The sequence below is a fragment of the Akanthomyces muscarius genome, chromosome 3 (genome assembly GCF_028009165.1).
Source record: "Akanthomyces muscarius strain Ve6 chromosome 3, whole genome shotgun sequence".
NCBI lineage: Eukaryota > Fungi > Ascomycota > Sordariomycetes > Hypocreales > Cordycipitaceae > Akanthomyces > Akanthomyces muscarius.
This window is the reverse complement of record NC_079243.1, coordinates 2,176,812-2,194,801: the sequence shown is the minus strand read 5'-3', so window position 1 is coordinate 2,194,801 and position 17,990 is coordinate 2,176,812. Positions and strand designations below refer to the sequence as shown.

At 56.0% G+C, this 17,990-nt stretch overlaps 4 protein-coding genes across 4 annotated transcripts; 2 read left to right on the top strand and 2 right to left on the bottom strand.

Moving 5' to 3' along the window:
* Window positions 1-4,700: 4,700 nt before the first annotated feature.
* On the bottom strand, window positions 4,701-5,834 carry LMH87_002061 (uncharacterized protein; the record flags this gene model as incomplete). Its single annotated transcript, XM_056193453.1, has 1 exon — window positions 4,701-5,834. The coding sequence occupies one exon, from the start codon at window positions 5,832-5,834 to the stop codon at window positions 4,701-4,703; it is 1,134 nt and encodes a 377-aa protein (XP_056050490.1).
* A 1,731-nt stretch (window positions 5,835-7,565) lies between these two features.
* LMH87_002060 (uncharacterized protein) lies at window positions 7,566-10,006 on the top strand (the record flags this gene model as incomplete). Its single annotated transcript, XM_056193452.1, has 2 exons — window positions 7,566-8,278; window positions 8,338-10,006. 2 exons carry the CDS (start codon window positions 7,566-7,568, stop codon window positions 10,004-10,006), a joined length of 2,382 nt encoding a protein of 793 aa, XP_056050489.1.
* An 807-nt stretch (window positions 10,007-10,813) lies between these two features.
* Window positions 10,814-12,846, top strand: LMH87_002059 (uncharacterized protein; the record flags this gene model as incomplete). The annotated part of the gene is made up of 3 exons (XM_056193451.1): window positions 10,814-11,390; window positions 11,449-12,566; window positions 12,697-12,846. The coding sequence occupies 3 exons, from the start codon at window positions 10,814-10,816 to the stop codon at window positions 12,844-12,846; spliced, it is 1,845 nt and encodes a 614-aa protein (XP_056050488.1).
* A 449-nt stretch (window positions 12,847-13,295) lies between these two features.
* LMH87_002058 (uncharacterized protein) lies at window positions 13,296-16,833 on the bottom strand (the record flags this gene model as incomplete). The annotated part of the gene is made up of 2 exons (XM_056193450.1): window positions 13,296-16,545; window positions 16,619-16,833. The coding sequence occupies 2 exons, from the start codon at window positions 16,831-16,833 to the stop codon at window positions 13,296-13,298; spliced, it is 3,465 nt and encodes a 1,154-aa protein (XP_056050487.1).
* Between the last annotated feature and the right edge of the window lie 1,157 nt (window positions 16,834-17,990).

Here is a 17,990-nt window from a genome sequence, read left to right as displayed (position 1 = left end):
CCAAAAATCTGAATCAAAAGAAAGAAAAAGGTGCTTAGCTGCAAGAGCTGTCACTTTGGAGGGGCGGTGTGAAGGACGCGGATGCGGGTGTGATATAGTGGTGTGGTGTGGTGTGGCGGGTGGTGGTGGTGGTGGAAGTGGTCGGCCGGAAATGATGCAAATTTGCCAGCGGATCTTTCGGGCAAGAGTATTTTCGCTTGTCCGTTCAGAGGCGATTGAGCCGCAGTTGCAAGCAGGGAGCCTGTCGTCTTTATGCAATGGCTAAGCAGGGCGGCGGGCAGCAAGGTGTTTTTGTGCGTGGGTAAGAAAAACGTGGTAGTGGCCAAAGCTGGCGGCCAGGGATTGTAGTCAGCGCGACGCTAGAGGCTGATTGGATGTGGGTTGAAGAAGTTTAAGACGTCGAGGCGGCGGCTAGTCTCTTGTATTCTTTGTTCCTCTTGTTCCCTTTGAGGAGACGTGCCGGGCGTAGCAGGCCGACGGACGAGTCGAGCGAGGGTGCAAAAAGAAAACCCACAGGCAGGCAGGGGGCCGTAGGCAGTCCCGGTCTTTGGGGTCGGAGCGGCGGCCAGCAGGAACGGAGTACCCAGGTAGTTGGCGAGGACCAAACGAGCAAAGTATGTTGGCTAAATAGAATGGTCAAGCACTAGGATTGGTCTGATAATGTGTGTTTGAATGGTCGAGCCAGGTAGCTGGACCTAAGCTGGAGCTCTGGCTGGGAGCTTGCTCGAAGAAGCAGTAGCGTGGTGGGGTGAAAGGGGGGTGGCTTCTGAACGGGAGGGAACAAGGTGTCGTCGATGGTGCCGGAATTGGACGGAGAACAAGGTGTAGCAGGTATCGAGCCTTTTTGTGTTCCTCTTTTGGTGTTGGGTATATCGGGCTGGTGTGAGTCGGCTGTTGGGCGGCGGTGCGGCTTGGGAATAGTGTGATGCGTGTTTGACAACGGACCCGGATGAGGCACCGTTTGGCTGCTGGAGGGCGACGGAATGAAACAAAGCCACCCTTGTGAATCAAGGCGCACGGGTTGACTCCTGGCAGGCGAGTGGGCTATTCAAATGGCCGAGATGAGAAAGAAGCAAAGATTGGGCTCGCTGGAGAAGCTGGATAGCGAGGAGCAAGTGGCCAAAGAAGAAGGGCAAAGTCTGAAGTGGTGCTGTTTTAGTAATTGGACTTGACAGTACTGGCGCGTGACTTGAGAATGGGTGTGTTGCTGGTGGAGGCAGGTGTACTTGGGAGGTATACACCGGCGCATTTGCAGCTGGCAGCTGGCTGGCACTGGCAGTTGGCAATTGGCAGCTGGCGGACAGCGTTTGTCCGTTGTGCTGGTAAGCAGTGGTACCTGCAAGAGGCCAAGGCAGAACAAAAGCCAAATATATTGAATAAAAAGCAGAGCAGACGATAACATCAATATGCCTCTCTAGCTGAGACGCGAGGCTTGTTCTCAATGGGGATTTGAAATAAGTGGCCAGGCGGGGGCGTCTTAATTTCACCAGGTCCGGGTCAGGTCAACACTTGACCAACTGGGACATGGCTGGGCTTTTATTCAACGGGATACGGCCAGGTAAGTCAGAGCCAATTGTTTTTCTTTTCCTCGGCCGACTCAAGCGAGTAATGCAATTTACAAAAGTACTCGTGCAAGCCAATTCCCCATCTAAACGTGTGTGTGCCGGCCTCTAGTCATGTAAAAGGGCCGTCCTGGGCTGGGCCTGTGTGGTTTTGTGATGCCATGACAGGGCTGGCCTCTAGGCATCAGCAATTCGTTTGGATCCGCAGAGAGAAGAAAAACCAATCCCGTGTGGCTGTAAGGATGCTGCCCTGCTCGTCTCATGTAAAAAAAAAAAAAAAAAAAAAGACAAAGGAGGGAAGAAAAAGCCTCGATATGCAGGGCAGCACAGGAAGCGCCGAGCAGTCGGGTTGGCCGTCCAAGCCACACCCATGCTGCACGACGTCCCGGAAACGGCCAAGCCCAGTTGCTATAAAGGGGAGTGATTTGCCCATCCTCAAGCCATGAAAGAGGGATTTAAGAGAAGACCCTTGCCATCTTCTTCCCAGAAGAAAAAGTTTGCTTCTCTATCCGTGGCATATGTGTTTTTTTTTTTCTTCTTTTTCAGGTCGACATGGTTGTCGAAATCGAAATTCTGTACTATAGCCGGGTCGGGTATAACAGTGCCCAAAAACCCCCATAGCATCCCGTTGGGCGCGCATAATTCTCCTCCTGAGATTAAATAAACATTCTTGCAGGGATGTGTATTCTCGTTTCGAAGGATAATTAAAATGGCCACATGGGCTCATGGTTCAAGGATCCAGGTCCAAAGTGGTCTCTTGGTACTTACAGTGCTACAGTCTGGGGCCTTCTTGTTTCCAACGCGCCTCTCCAGTTTCTGTAATCAATCTCCCTCTCCTCTACGCTCTATTTAGGTAGCGCGTCGCTTCTCTTGCTTCTGGCGAGTCCGCGCTGACTTCTGCATCTCCTCGGATATCGCGACCAGGTTGCATTGGCTCATTTTGCAGCACAGGAAAGAACCGGGGAAAAAAGGCGAACTGCATTATTATTACCAAGCCCGGCCCTATTAACCCCGGAAGCCTGGCTAAAAGCCCGCTAGAAAGGCCCTAGAAGGCGACCCAACGTCCCCTGTCAGGGCCTCGTCTCCCACACCTTCCACTCTGCTTCCACTTTGTCTTCTAGCCTGGCGTTCAACTTTCCACTTTGAGCGGCTTGCTGGCATTTCTTCATTGTGTAACATCAAGAGATGATGCCTGCTGCCTAATTATCCCGCATTGGCCCGCAACCCGCCTCTGACGTCTTTGACAGAGGTCCCCCCAACCGTTGCAAAGCCAAGTACTCTTTGCGTCATCCACATTAGCTGTCAATAATAGATGAAGAAGAATAGCGTCTTGGTTCCTGCCCAGCTAGTGCGCTCCAGTAACGTTGGTGGCTGAAATGCCCGACTCGGCCATCGGATCGCACGAGGTTTCGCGACCGTTGCACGCTGTCTGGCCAGCCACCATGGCGTCCTTGTCTCGTCTCTTCACCCAACCAACTGCCAATTTCTGGAACACGTTATCCCTCTCCCCAAGTTCTAGGCGCCAAGATCTACATGCTTCATCTCCGCCCTGGGGCCCAATGCGAGCAAGCCACTGGTCCGTGGGGAGAGGGGCTGACGTCGCTTCTTCGCGAATAACACCCCACCCGTCTCCAATCGTTCAGATTCTCATTACATACTAAAAACTTGTTCAGATACAAGACTCCTTGTACCTGCAGGTACAGATCGAGGTTGGTTTTCTGCGGGCAGCATCCTGCCCCGCGTCACACAAAAGAAGCAGCCACAGTTGTGCTACTACTCTTCCTGCCACCACGGGTATAACACCGTGTCGCGGGCAAAACAGGTCGCTCTTCTTGTTTCCGTCTGCGACCATCATGCGCTCCCTGCTCAGCGGTATTTACTCTTGGCAAAAATCACATCATATGTCGCCTCACATTTGGCACCTTTATTGATTCCATCACTAAAGAAGGAGAAAAGCACAAGATGTCTATAACTGGCTCCATATAGGCCAAGAATTTCAGTTTCTATTCGCTGAGCCAGGTTGTCGGGATGACGGAATCTGTCACGCATTCTGGGTCTCTCGCCGTCTTGATTGGCCCAGCGAAATGCGGCTTGAAAACATGAGAGGGGGAACATGCAAGGACATGACAGTGTAGCGCCACCATCGTGTCGTCCCATCCCATCGAGCGCGACTCAGCCCTGAGGCGCAGACCACGTCGCCGCCACCCGCCACTTGCTACCTGTCAGTTCTTTCAGCTGCGTTGTGTCTTTTTCTGGGGTTTTCGCTATAAAGCATCGCCACGAATGCACCGGCCATCCCAAAGCACGGGATACCCGTTTACGCCCCGTTGACTCGCGGGCCGTCGCGCAACCTCTCACTCGCTCGTTTTAATCCAGTTGCCTGACTCGGCATGAGCATCCCGCTAATGATAATAACCAAGCCCTCTGCATGGACCGTGCTTCAAGGGGCTCCCCAGCTTCAACGCAACGGTGGGGGGAAACCTCACTCCCTATTACGCCGTCTCCCGAACAAGAGGCAGCGCTGTTGCCCTGGAATCAATGACGCAAGTCTAACTATGTCTCGTGCATGTGGCAATGACCTCGTCGCTAATCTCTTTCCACACGGTGTGCGGCCCACAGCGTGGAGAGGTGGCGTCGCATCGGTCGGTCCCTGCAGCGAAGAAAAACGTAGTTCGGTGAAAAGGCCCGAGCCGCCACTGTATAGCCTATCTACAACTGCCGCGAGGATTTCGTTCGCTCGTAGGGTATGCTTATGAAATATTGCGGGTGAATCGAGGGTGGTTGTTATACGCCAATCGAGAAGTGCAGCAATAGAGGTTGGGGCTTCATGCATGCATATCACCGTAGACGGTGTCTTAAATGACGAGTTCGGCAATCACATTGGAACAGGTTGAAGAAATCAAGTCATGACTATCCAACAGAAAAACGCCGCATTTTCTGGATATACAAAAGGAACGCTTCAAATGCTTTAGTGCACGTACCACATGACTGTAGAAGTTTGTCAACCACGGTGCAGCCTGATAGACCCTGTACATAGATGAAAATCCCAACACCGACGCCTCATCCGTCTTCACAAGACAACCTTCGAAGCTTGTCATCCGCCATCGGCATCAGATACCTTGGTCAACGCTCCGCCAGCTAGTCGTCATCATCATCAAACACCTTGTTCTTGATCAACGCCACCACGACACCAATAATGGCGGCTACAACCACTGTCGTGGCCAGTGTTCCAATGAGCCATTTGCGTCTACTTCTGCGCCGGTTCGTCTCGTCGACCTTGGCTTGGTCGCGGTCATACTCCTTGTAGCCGCGCTCCAGCGCCGACGAGGCGTTGCTGCGGTTGGCGACGTGGCCGACGGCATTCTGGTACACGGGAAACGTCGTCATGGGGATCGACTCTTCCTGCTGTCTGCGCGTTGGCGACGATGCGTTTGATGTTTGTTGTGTTTGCAGAGGTCGAGGTGGAGGTGCGCCTCTTTCGCTCTCTCCAGGCTGGTAAGGCGGCGGCGGCAACTCGGAGCCCGTGGACTGCGGCAACAGGCTGCCGCCGTTCGAAGGCTCAGCAGCCGATGACGAGGGCCCGGCTCTCGTCCAGGGTGACTGCGACGGTGATGCTGTGCTTTCGAGGTGCTTCGGGCAAGGCAACGGAGGACGGCCGTGTAACGGCCCTCGGGAGGAGGCCGCCGCAGAGTACGCCGTGCCCGGTCTGTAGTTTGAATCTGGATAGGCAGCACTGTCTATCACATCTGAAGCCGGCGCGGGCGACTTTCCTGCAGAGGGCGAGTATGCTGCCGCAGGGCTGTAATGTGAGTCCGGGTACGCTGCGTTGTTGATTCCGTGCGAAGATAGCTCTGCTGAAGGGCCGCCCAATGGCGAATAACCTGCTCCCGGCCTATAATGTGAATCCGGGTATGCTGCGTTGTCGATTCCGTGTGATGCCAGCTCTACTGAGGGATTGACTGCCGGCGAGTATCCTCCTCCGGGTCTGTAATTGGAATTTGGATAGGCGGCATCGTGAATAGAGTCCGATGGCAGTTCGTGTCGCGGCTCGGGGGGTGGATAAGGCTTAAAATCTTGCCCGACCGCGTTGGCGTGTGATGACGATGCGCCCGGGGGCGGGGGCCTGTATCCCATGCCGGGCCGGTAATCTGATTCTGGATAGGCCGCATTGTGCAGTTCGTGTGAGGGGTGGCTGCTCAGCTGGTCGCCCGTGACCTGGGGATCCATCTGGTAGTAAGAGCGGCCATCAGGATGTGAGTTGGGGTGGTCCATGCTGGGCGAAGAATCGGGTATCACTGTGGTGCTCTGAGAGGCACGGGCTGCGATATATGTAAGGGCGTTAAGCAGCCAGTATTATGCCGCCTTACTGAGAAGCTGGGTGTTAAATGTTGGCGACAATATTTGAACGCGATAGATATGCGGAAGTTGGGCTGAGCAGCAGTCTCTAAAATGCCCCCGTAGCTGCGATGCTACTGAGTAACTTGAAATGTGGAGGCGAGCAGCGTAAAAGTGAAGGAGACAGACAAGTCTTCGATGGAAGGAGGCGAGTCGATTATATGGTGTCGATGGACATATCATGCGCCAAGCGCTGTGTGACAATCTGACGTGTGGAAGTAATAATACGACGCTGCATGGGGAAAGGAGAGGCGAGTTGGTGTGGGACAGCGATGTAAATCGCCAACGGATCCCAGGGTCGACTCGGAATAATCAGTTGACAGTCTGCGCACTCGCCGTTTCCTTCTTTACCTTCTTGTTCAAAATTGTTTCAAAGAAGGGATTCGCAAAAGTAGAGGACATTGAAAGAAATATGGCACGAGGGAATTCAATGGTGGCTGTACAGGGCCGCCCGCAGTGAATGGTCAGCGAGACCCTGGCCCATTCACACCCGCAGGAGAGACAATATGACAGCCAAGGTTCTGGATGTGGCATCATGACCCGCTGCATTGCTACGCTGTCTTTTCAGCCAATCGTAAGAAAAAGCCAAAAGCCAAAAAAGCCAAGGTGAGCGAGAGCCTGATGAGTCTTTCCGCAGTGGGCACAGGACAACGTCTAAATCGGGGCCGCACTGGGCCGAAAGCCGCTCCCTATCGGCCGACTGGCAGCTGGCGAGCGATAAACAGGCAAAACAGGTACCAGCTGTCGAGCAAACGACGACAAAGGCAAACACGGTGTTCTTCCTCCTCCATCTTCGCCAGCCCGTTTGCTCCCCTTCATCTTCACTTTCATCATCATCTTCATCGACGCCAATCTTTTCCCAATCCCGATTTCATCCAAGCCGCGCCGCCTCACCGGCTAGCGTCGTCCACCGCCAGACAGACCCTCATCCCGTCTTACACGCCGTTTCTGAATTCCGTGTCTGGGCGCCCACTTTGTCGCTTACTGTATTTTTCCCACCTACAGCAGCTACAGACGTCGTTCGACTTATTACTTAGTTAGTAGACACCTTGCCACGCCCTTGCTCAGCCACGTCCATGCCGATTTTTCGCTCGCAGGGCTTGCTGTACGCCGTATGCACGGTGGGCCGTCGCAGCCGGTACCACCACCTGAGTAATAAGCTCTTTGGCAGCGAGTGAAGCCCGGCGCGGGGGGGGATGATCAAGAATAATGGAAACTAGGCAGGTTAGTGGCCGCTCGCAACGTGGTGGATTAGTTTACCGCCATCTAGCCTGGGGCACGGATACAAGTGCCGCTAAAGCATGACACTGTCGAAAAGACCCGGCTATCTATACTTATCGCAGCCGTCGTCAAGACTCTTCCTGTCGAGGTTGCATTCGAATAATGTTTTGACATTGCTCCACACTCTACAAGGCTAGGCTGGTTCCCGCAGCTGAAGCTCGCGACACGCATCACGGCGGAGCTCAGCCGGGCTGGCCTGCCGCGATTGGCCACTTGGCCACTCCCCTCACGCTGGCCCTCACTTCAGGCCATCAACGCCAAACTACATGTGATTGCAAAATCCATGCCATCGGGGAAAATCACTTTGGTAGCATATCAAAACCAGAGATGGACCCTGCGTCCGTGATTGGCGTCATCGGCGTCGTCGCCCAAATCACGCAGGCAATCTTCGTATACGGCGATGCCGTCTCAGGATGCAAGGCGGAAGTCGCGCAGCTGCGCTGCGAGCTGTTCGGCATGCACGCAGCCCTTACACAGATGGAGCAAGACCTTGAATTGATTACAAAATATAGTAGCACGCACATTGTGGCTTCACCCAACTTATACTCTCCGGAATGTCAAGAGATGCTCAATGAGACACGCCTTGTCCTCGAGAAGCTTGCAGACACTCTCAAAGTTGGCGCTTCAAGGTCTGAAAATATTACAAAAAAGTTACTATGGCCTCTGAAGCGACCCCACGTGCAAGCGCTGGCCACGCACTTGGAGCGCCTCAAGACATTTTTCATTCTTGCAGTGACAAGGGACGGTCTACAAGCTACGCAAGACATCCAATGCTCTGTTAATGCACTCTCCAAGTCTGTCCAAGAGATTCAGAAAACGCAGGAAGAGGATTCTGTGTACCTGGAGGCGATGAAGTGGTTTGCTCCCTGCGACCCCAACATTACCCATGCCACGGCCTCATCTTGTCGCCTCGTGGGCACAAATGCCTGGTTTCTGGACGAGACATTTCAAGATTGGGCTTCTTCGACCGAGCCGTTTCTTTGGCTGAAAGGGAAACCTGGTTCCGGCAAGACATGTCTGATGTCTGCTTGTGCTGATAGGTAGGCTGCCGTTTTAAGCATGTCAGTCTTGAGACAATTCGCTGATATGGGCGTTGCAGACTCTTGCAAGCAGATTGTGTCGTCTCTTACTTTTACTGTTCTTATAACGAATCCTCATCGCAAGAACCTCGAAATATACTCGGATCATTCATCGCTCAACTTTGCCGGCAGCGTTCGACCGTTCGACATACGGTACTCGCGGCGTATCAAGAGTCCAAGACGCGCAACAGCTCACACGAGCTGGTCCAAGTGCCAATGATGGTCTCGATGATCAAAAAAGTCACGCCGGCGATACTGAAAGATGTTTTCCTACTCGTCGACGCCGTGAATGAGTGTGGAGAGAATCTAGTCGCTGCTTTGGAGGCGGTCTGTCAAGTCGTCATGGGCGGCGGCGGGCGTGTCAGACTCGTGCTTTCGAGCACCGAAAATGTAGCGCAAACCGTTCAGGACACCATCTCTCTGTACAGTTTACCGTCGAAAGAAGTCAACCTGGATCTTTCCAGAGTCAGCAGTGACATCAACTCATATATCACAGCCCGCTTTTCTCGAGAACCAAAGCTAAAACGGCTGCGGCATGAGCTACAGGTTTCGCTCGTCAAAGCCATACAGTCCCAGCATCAAGGCTCTTTTCGGTGGACAAGTTGCACCATTGATGACCTCTTGCGACGCGCTACACCTCGGGCCATCAAAAGTGCTTTGGACGGAGTTGCCTCCACTCTGGGGGATATTTACATGGGAATTCTACGAAATGTTCCGAGCGACATGGCAGACGCGGCCCAAGCTATGCTGCAGTATTTAGTGTCGGCCATGCGACCACTTAAACTCAATGAGCTAGGAGAAGCGGTATCCCTAACTTTTACTGATGATTTTGGTGAGGACGACCGACTCATCGAACCAGAGGCCATTGTGCATTCTTTGCGCAGCCTGGTCCACTACGATGCCGGCAACCAGCGCATTGAACTCGCCCACTCTTCCGTCCGCACCTTTCTTACGGAGCCCAAACTGTCCGAAACATATCACATTGATCCAGTTGCAGCAAATAACGCAATGACGCGGGCTTGTCTCTACTACCTCGCGCTGTCGCCGTTTCAGTACACATGCCCAGACGAAGCTGCCCTGGCAGCGCGCAAGCGAGACTGGCCGTTCCTCGAGTACGCCGCGTGCTTCTGGACGCGTCATGCACGCACCTTGGCGCAGCAACAATGCGAAGACGAGGCCTATCTTGCCCTCTTCTCCAAGTTTGCCGCCTCGACGGGCAACTTTGCGGCGTGGTACCAGTGCATCTATCCCAAAGGAGGTTCCTTGATCTGGGAGACGAAGCCGCTGTACATGTGCGCCCGCGAGGGGCTCGTCGGGCCTCTACGCTCCCTGCTGATTGTGTGTAGTCGGGATGAAATTGAGGAGCGCGGTGGTGCTCGCAGCTCCACGGCGCTGCACGTTGCGGCCACGTATGGTGAGGTCGAGGCCGTCAAGGTCCTGCTGGCCGCGGGCGCCGATCCCAACGAACGCAACGCCTTCGGAGAAAATGGCATCCAGTGGGCAGCATTTTGGCACCACGACGAGACGGTACGGGTGCTACTGGAGGCGGGTGCGTCGCCAGACCTGCTCTCATATCAGGCCAATCCAGAGCTGTATACCGGTATGGTTCAACATGCCAAGACTACATTGTCGAGGTACACGGGCAAGAAGGAAAGGGCCACGTCTGCTAGAGTCTCTGTACTTCGCTAGCTTATCCCTGCTCAGTATGATTCACGAGGATTTTTCGAAATCGTATAGCTCTGCAGTTTTTCGCCGAGTAAGATGCCTACTACCATCCCTCGCCCAGTTGGCAACTGAGAGTTTGAGCGGGCCGCACTTTGGTCTTCTTACCTCCGACGGCGGCTGTCTCAAAAAAACACTAATACGTTGCAAACCAAGTACCTTCGTTAAATGAAGAAAGAAGAAAATACTTGAAACGGAGTGTGGCCCGGTTCAAGTATCCGTCTGGCAAGGCAATGACGACGCCACAGCCGGTCCATTGCCACAAGCAGTTTACGCCGACTCGCGGCCACGCAAGCCCGGCAGCACCACGATCATCAAGAAGAATGCGGAGTCAAGCCCTTAAAGCATGTCCCGAAATTTAACGTCGAAGCGACAGCAGGAACTCAGCCTTTATTGAAGTGCGAGTTAACGCCGGCGAGGCGTCCAGTCCCGCCATCTCGTTCTTCTTTTGGACTGGCGCCGGCGGCTTGAGCTGCAAGACTAGACCGAAGCCAAAACGGGAACGAAGCCAGTGTTGCCCGCCCACCGTCCAACGGCCGCCGCCAGAAACGGTTCATGATAAAGTCTGCGAAGGTAAGCCCTTGCATGGCGACCCGTTTATACGAAGCTCCAAAGGTGGCTTGGTCAGCCTATCCTATTGATCACTAGGTCTACTATTGGTTTCCTGCCGAAGACGTGTAGAGTATATGTATGTATATATATATATGTCGTCGAAGCGTCGAAGCATCACTATGCATTTGCGGTTTATTCTACACAATTACACTATAGTACAACATGGCAGAAGGCTTCTTTGAGTATCCGCCCCGCACGGCGTTCCCCAACCTCGTCCTCCACGAAACTACAGTCCGTGAAGACATAAACCCCACCGCAATCGCAGAGAAATGGCTATCCGGCCTTGCCAAACACGTTACCGCCAAAGATGCAGCCGCTTTTCGAGACCTCTTCTTTGCAGAATCTTGGTGGCGCGATTCTGTCGGCTTCTCCTGGACCATCACCTCGAAGAAAGGCCCCGACGCCATTAGCAACCATGTTTTCGGCTCAGACGCACGGCTGGAGCACGCCAGTGTTGTTTCCAACGTGCCAGCACTGGTGCCACAGTTGGTTGATATGGGCCCTATGACAATGGTGCAGTTTGGCTACGTCTTCAAGACGCAGTATGGACAGGGTCGTGGCATCGTTCGTCTGGGCAACGATGACGGGCCGGAGAGCTGGAAGGCATGGACTGTCTCGTCTCAGCTAGAGGGTCTCCGCGATGCGTCTGCCACCGAAGAAATCAACGTGTTCAATCAAGATGATAGAGTCAACGGCGCCAAGGTGTCCAACGACTATCAGGTACTGATCGTCGGCGCAGGTAACGTCGACCTCTCCCTTCTACTTTCCGCAGCAACATACTCACACTACACAAACAGGCCAATCCGGAGCGATGCTCGGCGCCTGGCTCAAGAAGCTCAACATCCGGTACCTCATCATCGACAAGGCCCTGCGCCCCGGCGACGCCTGGCGCGCGCGGTACGCCTCGATCCAGTCGCACACCCCCAGCTACGGCGACCACTTTTCCTTTCTCGATTTTCCCGACACGTTTCCAAAGTGGCCGAGGCGCGACGACATTGCCGACTGGATCGACCAATACAGCGCCACCATGGACCTCAACATCCTCCCCGGCGCCACCGTCACCAGCATCCGCCGCCGCGAAGAAGCTGCTGCTGCCAGCCAGTACACCATCAACATGACCCTCAACCACAACTCGGAGCAAAAGACGTACACTGCCACGCACGTCGTCCTCGCGACGGGCATCTTTCCACCTATCCCCATCATACCCTCCTTCCCCGGCCTCGACGCCTTCCCCGGGCAGACCTACCACGCCGCGTCGCACACCTCCGCCGGGGCCATTCCCGACCTCGACACCAAGAACGTCGTCGTCATCGGCGCCGGCACCAGCGCGCACGACATCGCGCAGGACTTTGCCGCCCACGGCGCCAAGAGCACGACCATGGTGCAGCGCAGCCGCATCTGGACCGCGTCGACCTCCACCGTCGAGCAGTTCGTCTTTGCGCCGTGGAACACGCCCGGCGTCGACACCGCGTCCGCCGACCTCCTCGGCACGTCCTTTCCCGCCGCCGTCGCGCTGACCCTCGGCGCGGGCATGGCGCCGCTCATGGCCGCCCACGACAAGCCGCTCCTCGACGGTCTCGAGGCCGCCGGCATGAGGCTCGCCCGCGGCGACGACGGCACCAGCCTGCTCGACTACCAGGTCGTCAAGATAACGGGCTTCTACATTGACCAAGGCGCCGGCGAGATGATCATCGACGGGCGGATCCAGGTGCGGTACTGCGCGGACGGCGTGGCCGAGTTTGGCAAGCAGGGCGTGCGGCTGGCGGACGGCACGCAGATTAGCGCGGATGTCGTGGTGCTGGCGACGGGCTTCAGGAAGATGACGGAGACGATGGAGGGGCTGTTGGGAGAGGAGCTGGCGAAGAGGGCGGATGATCCGTGTGTTGGTCTGGACGCCGAGACGGAGCGCGCTGGGGTAAGTCACCTTCATCTCCCCGCCTTGCTACAATCACAAGTTGCAACAATTTCTTCCTCCTTCATCTTCCCTGTCTTCCATCTTTGAATCCCCCGTTGTGTTTGAAAGTTGACCGTGCTAACGTGTTCAGCTCACGCGACCAACCGGCGTGCCCGGCCTGTGGTACATGGCCGGCAGCTTCATGATGGGCCGGCAGCTGTCCAAGCTTCTGGCGCTGCAGATTGCGGCCGTGGAGCGCGGCATCAACCAGACGCATTTCACTACGAGCGCTTCACCTTGACAGACTGACGCCCTCTTTTAGAAATTCACGTGCATGGTCAAGTCCAATCATGAGTAATTATATTGAATAAACTAATGTATAAAAAAACTGGCTCTCCGTTTTCTCTTTGCTCAAAAAAAAATTAGAGATTTCCCCTCTTGTGCTGTGCCTTTTTTCCATCGCTTTTTGTTCTTATCCCGATATGTACATGACGACTCTCTTTCTCTCTCTTTTTCCCATACTCGAATGGAAGGGACTTCTTCAATGCAACTAAAAAAAACTAATAATGGGTGTTGCTGTTGTAACGACGCAGAAAAAAAACAAGACTATTTTTCAACTTTCCTCCAAGGATGAATAACTAAATGTAAAATCTCATCCAATCCCGACCCGATGAAACAAAACCCACCAATCCATTATAAAAACCCTCATCCCAAATCCTTAATGCCCAAACCCCTCCCCTCTCTTCTGCTTTAGTACGGCGGTCGGGACAGGTTGCCCAGACTGCCCTCATCAGACGTGCTGTCAATCCCCCTCAGCAGGTCCTGCAAGTCAACAGGTCCCCGTCCGGCAGCAGGCGCACCATGGCTTCCGTTCCGCTGACGGCCCGAGTCCACGCGGCCGCTGCTGCTGCGCTTCATCGATTTAAGCGAGGCATCGTGCGGGAGCTTGCTCGAGTACGAGGCAATGTTGGGCAGCGGGGGCACGGGCGGGACATCGTCCTCGTCCTCGCCCTCGGCGCTATACGAGACAACGCCGCCGCTGCGGTCCGTGTGCGCCGTTGACGGCGGTGCACCGCGCGACGACACTGAGGCATTGCGCTTAAACATGTCCTGACCCGCGGGGCTGCTGGTGCCGTGGTGGGGGTTGCCGGGGTTGCTTCCGTCTGGCTGTCCGGTCGCCGGGTTAAAGCTGAGCTCGGACATTGTGTACTCGTAGCTGACCATGGAGTCGCCGCTGTCGTCGTCGTCAGGGTTGGTGACGCCGGGGATGCCGGCGGCGCGCGCCGAGACGTTGCCCGACAGCATCATCTTGAGCTGGTCGACCGAGGCAATGCCGCCGCTAGCCCGCTCCTTTTGCTGGCTAGGCGAGGGTGACGGTGCATTAACGCTCTGGATGCTCGACTTGCGCATTTTGACGTGAGAGCCGAAGCGGTCCGCTGCCGGCTGTGGCTGCGCCGAGTGCGGTCGCATGTTATGCAGACTGCCATAGGGCGAGACGGGAAGGCCGCCGCCGCCGTTGTGGTTGAGATTGTTGCCGTTGACACCGCCGGCCGTGTTGATGGTCAGGCGGTTGGCGCGGGTGGCCGTGGTGCCCGTCTTCTTGGAGCCGGCGAGAGACTCGGTCTTGCGCTGGGCGGCAATGGTGGCAATGGTAGCATCGCGGGACCATTCGGCGAGCAGCTGCTGGCGGTAGTTGGTAGGCAGCTCAGAATCGCGCTCCGTCTCGCTGATGGACTGCATGTTGGAGCCAAAGGGCGGTGGCTGCGGACGACCAGAAGGTGAAGCCGCCGGAGAGGAAGGCGGTGACTGGACGCTGTCGTGGTATGCCGAGGCAATGCTCTCCACCAGTGATGTTCTGTCATCAAAAGGCAGAAGCTCGCCAGTCTCGACGGCCTTCATATCCCAGGAAGGATCCTGTCCCGCACGGCCAAGAACACCAACCTGGTCCAGTGGCCTGGGAGGCACCGTGATACCCTCGAGCCAGAACTGCGTCTGCTGGCGGCGCTTGATCTCGTTGCGAATGGCGCGGCCGACATTGGAATTGTCGAGCTGGAACTTGTCCGTGACGCTCCAGAAGTAGCCGTGGCAGAGCGCTGCAATGCGTACCTTTTGGATGGGCAGGTCCACTTCCTGAATCTCCTCCTGCAGGCGGAAAATCATGGGCAGGCCGTAGCGGACGGCGTTGATGCCGAGCTTGGCGACGAGCTTGGAAAGTAGGGCGTGGAGAAGACACATGTCGCTGTCAAAGTCGACGAGCTGCAGAGCAGAGTCGTAGATGGCGAGGTGCAGCATGGGTAGAAAGTGGGAGATGTGGTGGTTCTTGAGCGGCTTCTCGCGCTGGGCATTGTTGGACACGGCGCGGCGCGAGGGGAGGATATCGTGATTTCTCGATGGTGACACGGGGCTCTCAAAGTCGTCGTCGGCGTTGCAGTCCTGGGAGACGGTTTCTCTGTCGAGCCAGACAAGGAGGGCATCGACGTAGGCCTTGCGGACGCTGCCGTCGGGGTCCTGCAACAGCCACTGGGTCTCCTCCCAAACCTGGATGGGCACGCGGCTTCGCGAAAGGTTCATGTTGCCGGTGACCTTCTTCTGCGGGTTGGCTACGCGCAGAATGGCCTTGATGGCGCGGAGAGCCGACGCGCGACCCGATGTGTAAGAAAGATAGTGGTCGTTTTGGGAGTTTTGTGTGGTTTCGGCCGAGGAAGGATCCGGCGTAGCGCCGTGAGCGTCGCCATTGCCATTCTCAAACGTGATGGATCTTTCCACCTGCGGCAGAGAGGCTGTGCTGCCAGCGTTGGTAGGCTTCAAGCGGGACAGGATGGCGGTAATCATGTCCCAGACTTGATCGGCGTAGTAAACGTGGTGGGCCAGATCTCCGATGCAAGACTCGAGGCGGTGCAGGAGGTTCTGGCGCAGGATGTTGCGACCGTCCGGGGGAGTGTCGAGCTGGTCGTCGCTGCCGCTGCCGGATCGGTTGCTGTCGGCGCGAAGTAGAAAGAGCTTGCGCATCTGGCGGATGAGGCTGTGAAGCACATCCATGACGCTGAGACCAATCAAGTTGAGGTCGGAGCGTAGCATGGAGCCAATGATGGCGGCATGCACGATATGCTGCTCGAGAGTATCGTCCTTGAGGGCAGCGCGTGACATGATGTCAAGGACCACAAGCAGGATAATGTAGCGATCCTGCACAGGCGCCCAGCGGGAAACAATGTTGAAGATTTGTATGGCAGGGCCCGAGTCGGCGCCGTTGGCGGAGTCGCGGATAATTACTGGATCGCCAGCAGCGCCACGCTGGGTAATGAAGCGCGACAGAGCGGTGGTGGCGGAGTGAATCTGGGAGCGGTTGGGCCCGACAAATATGCTCTTGAGGCATTGGAGGGCGAGGACACCCGTCTCCTCCTCGGCCATGTTGTCGACGTCGGCGGCGGTGCCGGAGATGGCGAGCGGGTTGGCGTCGGCGGGCTCCTCATTGGTGCGGACGGTGGCGACGCTGGTCCTGCGGCGAACCGTCTTTTCGGCGTCCTGCTTCTCCTCAGTCTGCAGTCGATCGTAGACCACGTCGAGGAAGTTTTCATTGTCGGACCAGAGGTTGTCGAGAATGACGGGGACGATGACGTTGATCTGACGGCCCGAGAGCGAGGAGAGGGCGTCGGCGGCAGAGACGCAGCGGATGGCGCTGAGGCCGGCATTGCGCCAGCGAATCTGGACGGAGCGGGAGACGGCGGGCTTGCCGACGTGGTGGTTCCTGGAGGCGAGCTGGGCGTAGGCGCGGACGACGGCCTCGTAGTGGCTGAGGTAGTCCTTGTCGCCAAAGAGGGAGCTGGGGTCGTGGTTTTCGCAAAAGGCCTCAAAGGTGGGAATGGAGGATTCAATCATGGTGATGTCGTCGGAGCGGAGGATGAGGTCGAGAATCTTGAGGACGGTCGGGGCGATGAGGGTGGCCTCTTTGGGGGACTTTTCGACGAGGGCAGCGAGGATGCCGAGGGTGACCTGGACATTGCTAGGAGGTCGGAGGTTAGCATCTCTTGGGGGGCAGTTTGGCATCCAAGGCCGGGTCCAATTCGAGGACATACCCAATGCGCATGCGCCAGACGTCGCTGGACGTCTTCTTTTCGAGAAAGGCGCCAATCTTTTGAATCTTGGAGCGTCGGCTGGTGGCGTAAAAGAGCAGGTAGCTCAGCTCGCTCGAGTTGGGCTTGACGTCGACGGCGCCCTTTGTGGTGCGGGGATAGCACTTGAGGACGAGGACCTGGTGCTTAGGCCGCAGCCTGCTTTCGAGGGCGTTCATGTTTGTGTGTGTGTGTGTGTGTGATTATCGCGGCGCGGCGCGCACGCGGACTGGTCGGAGGTTGGATTAGGAGAGAACGTCCCCGAGGGTGTTTACCAGCTGACGGTTGTCGTTGTCGTCGCCGTGTAAATCGAGAGCGAGAGCTTTGAGCGGGATCAAAGCTTTACCCCCCGAATTCGGGGAGGGGAAGGAATCGAGTGCCGACGGATAGGAGGGCTGGCTGTCTCGCTGGTGCTGGTCTGCCAAAGGGGTAGTGGTGATGTGTACCTTTGGGCCGTGTTTTCCGTGTCGTCACGACAAATTAGACGGGAGGGTTCTGGAGACAGGAAGAAAACCTGGGGAAAGAAGGCGAAAAGTGGAAATTAAAACGAGGATGGGAACAAAAAGTAAGGAAGGAGGGGAAGAAAAGGAATCGGATAGATTTCAAAGAGAGACGAGCCCGAGCGAGCCCTTGTTGTGTTGGGACTGACTGGCTGGCTGGCTGGCTGGCTGGGGGGGGTTCAGTCGGGGAGAGGATGGACGATGGTGTTTGCTTCGCTGTCAGGAGAAGCTGGCAGGGCTGGGGAAAGCTAGGCCAGCAAGAGGTACCTGCTCGGGCACCGACGTTTGGGCGGGACGTCTTGTACCTGGCTCCAGGCAGTGGCAGGGGGCTTGATGGGGACAGCCACAGGTACTTTTTCCGCTATAAGACGCCACCTTTGGCGGACAGCAGATGCAGTCTAATTATACATGCCTACTCAGTACCTACAGTAATGTGAGTCTAGATTGCTTTTACATGTGCCAGGAGCTGGCCAGACCACGGCTATTATTCAAAATTGTCATTCTATAAACTATACATGAAAACACAGGCTCACACATTCTGCCAATCTACATTTCTTCAGTCTGTTTCAAACCCATCTGGTACCACCGCTGCACCACCATCTGCCGCGAGCACCTACGGGAGATTCGGTTGTGCCGCGTCCCCTCGTCGTCCTCCGGCCAGCATGCAGCCGAGGCCTGCTGTGAGCCTCTCCACCTTGTTGACCGTCAGCGCCCAAGTCACCAAGAAGAGCCCTGTAGCTTGACGCTAACTGGCCTCCCCGCCGGCGCGCTGGGTTAGGTAGGTACCTGCCTACCTTTCAGGGCTCCTACCTAGTAGGTGTTGAGGGCGCTAATTT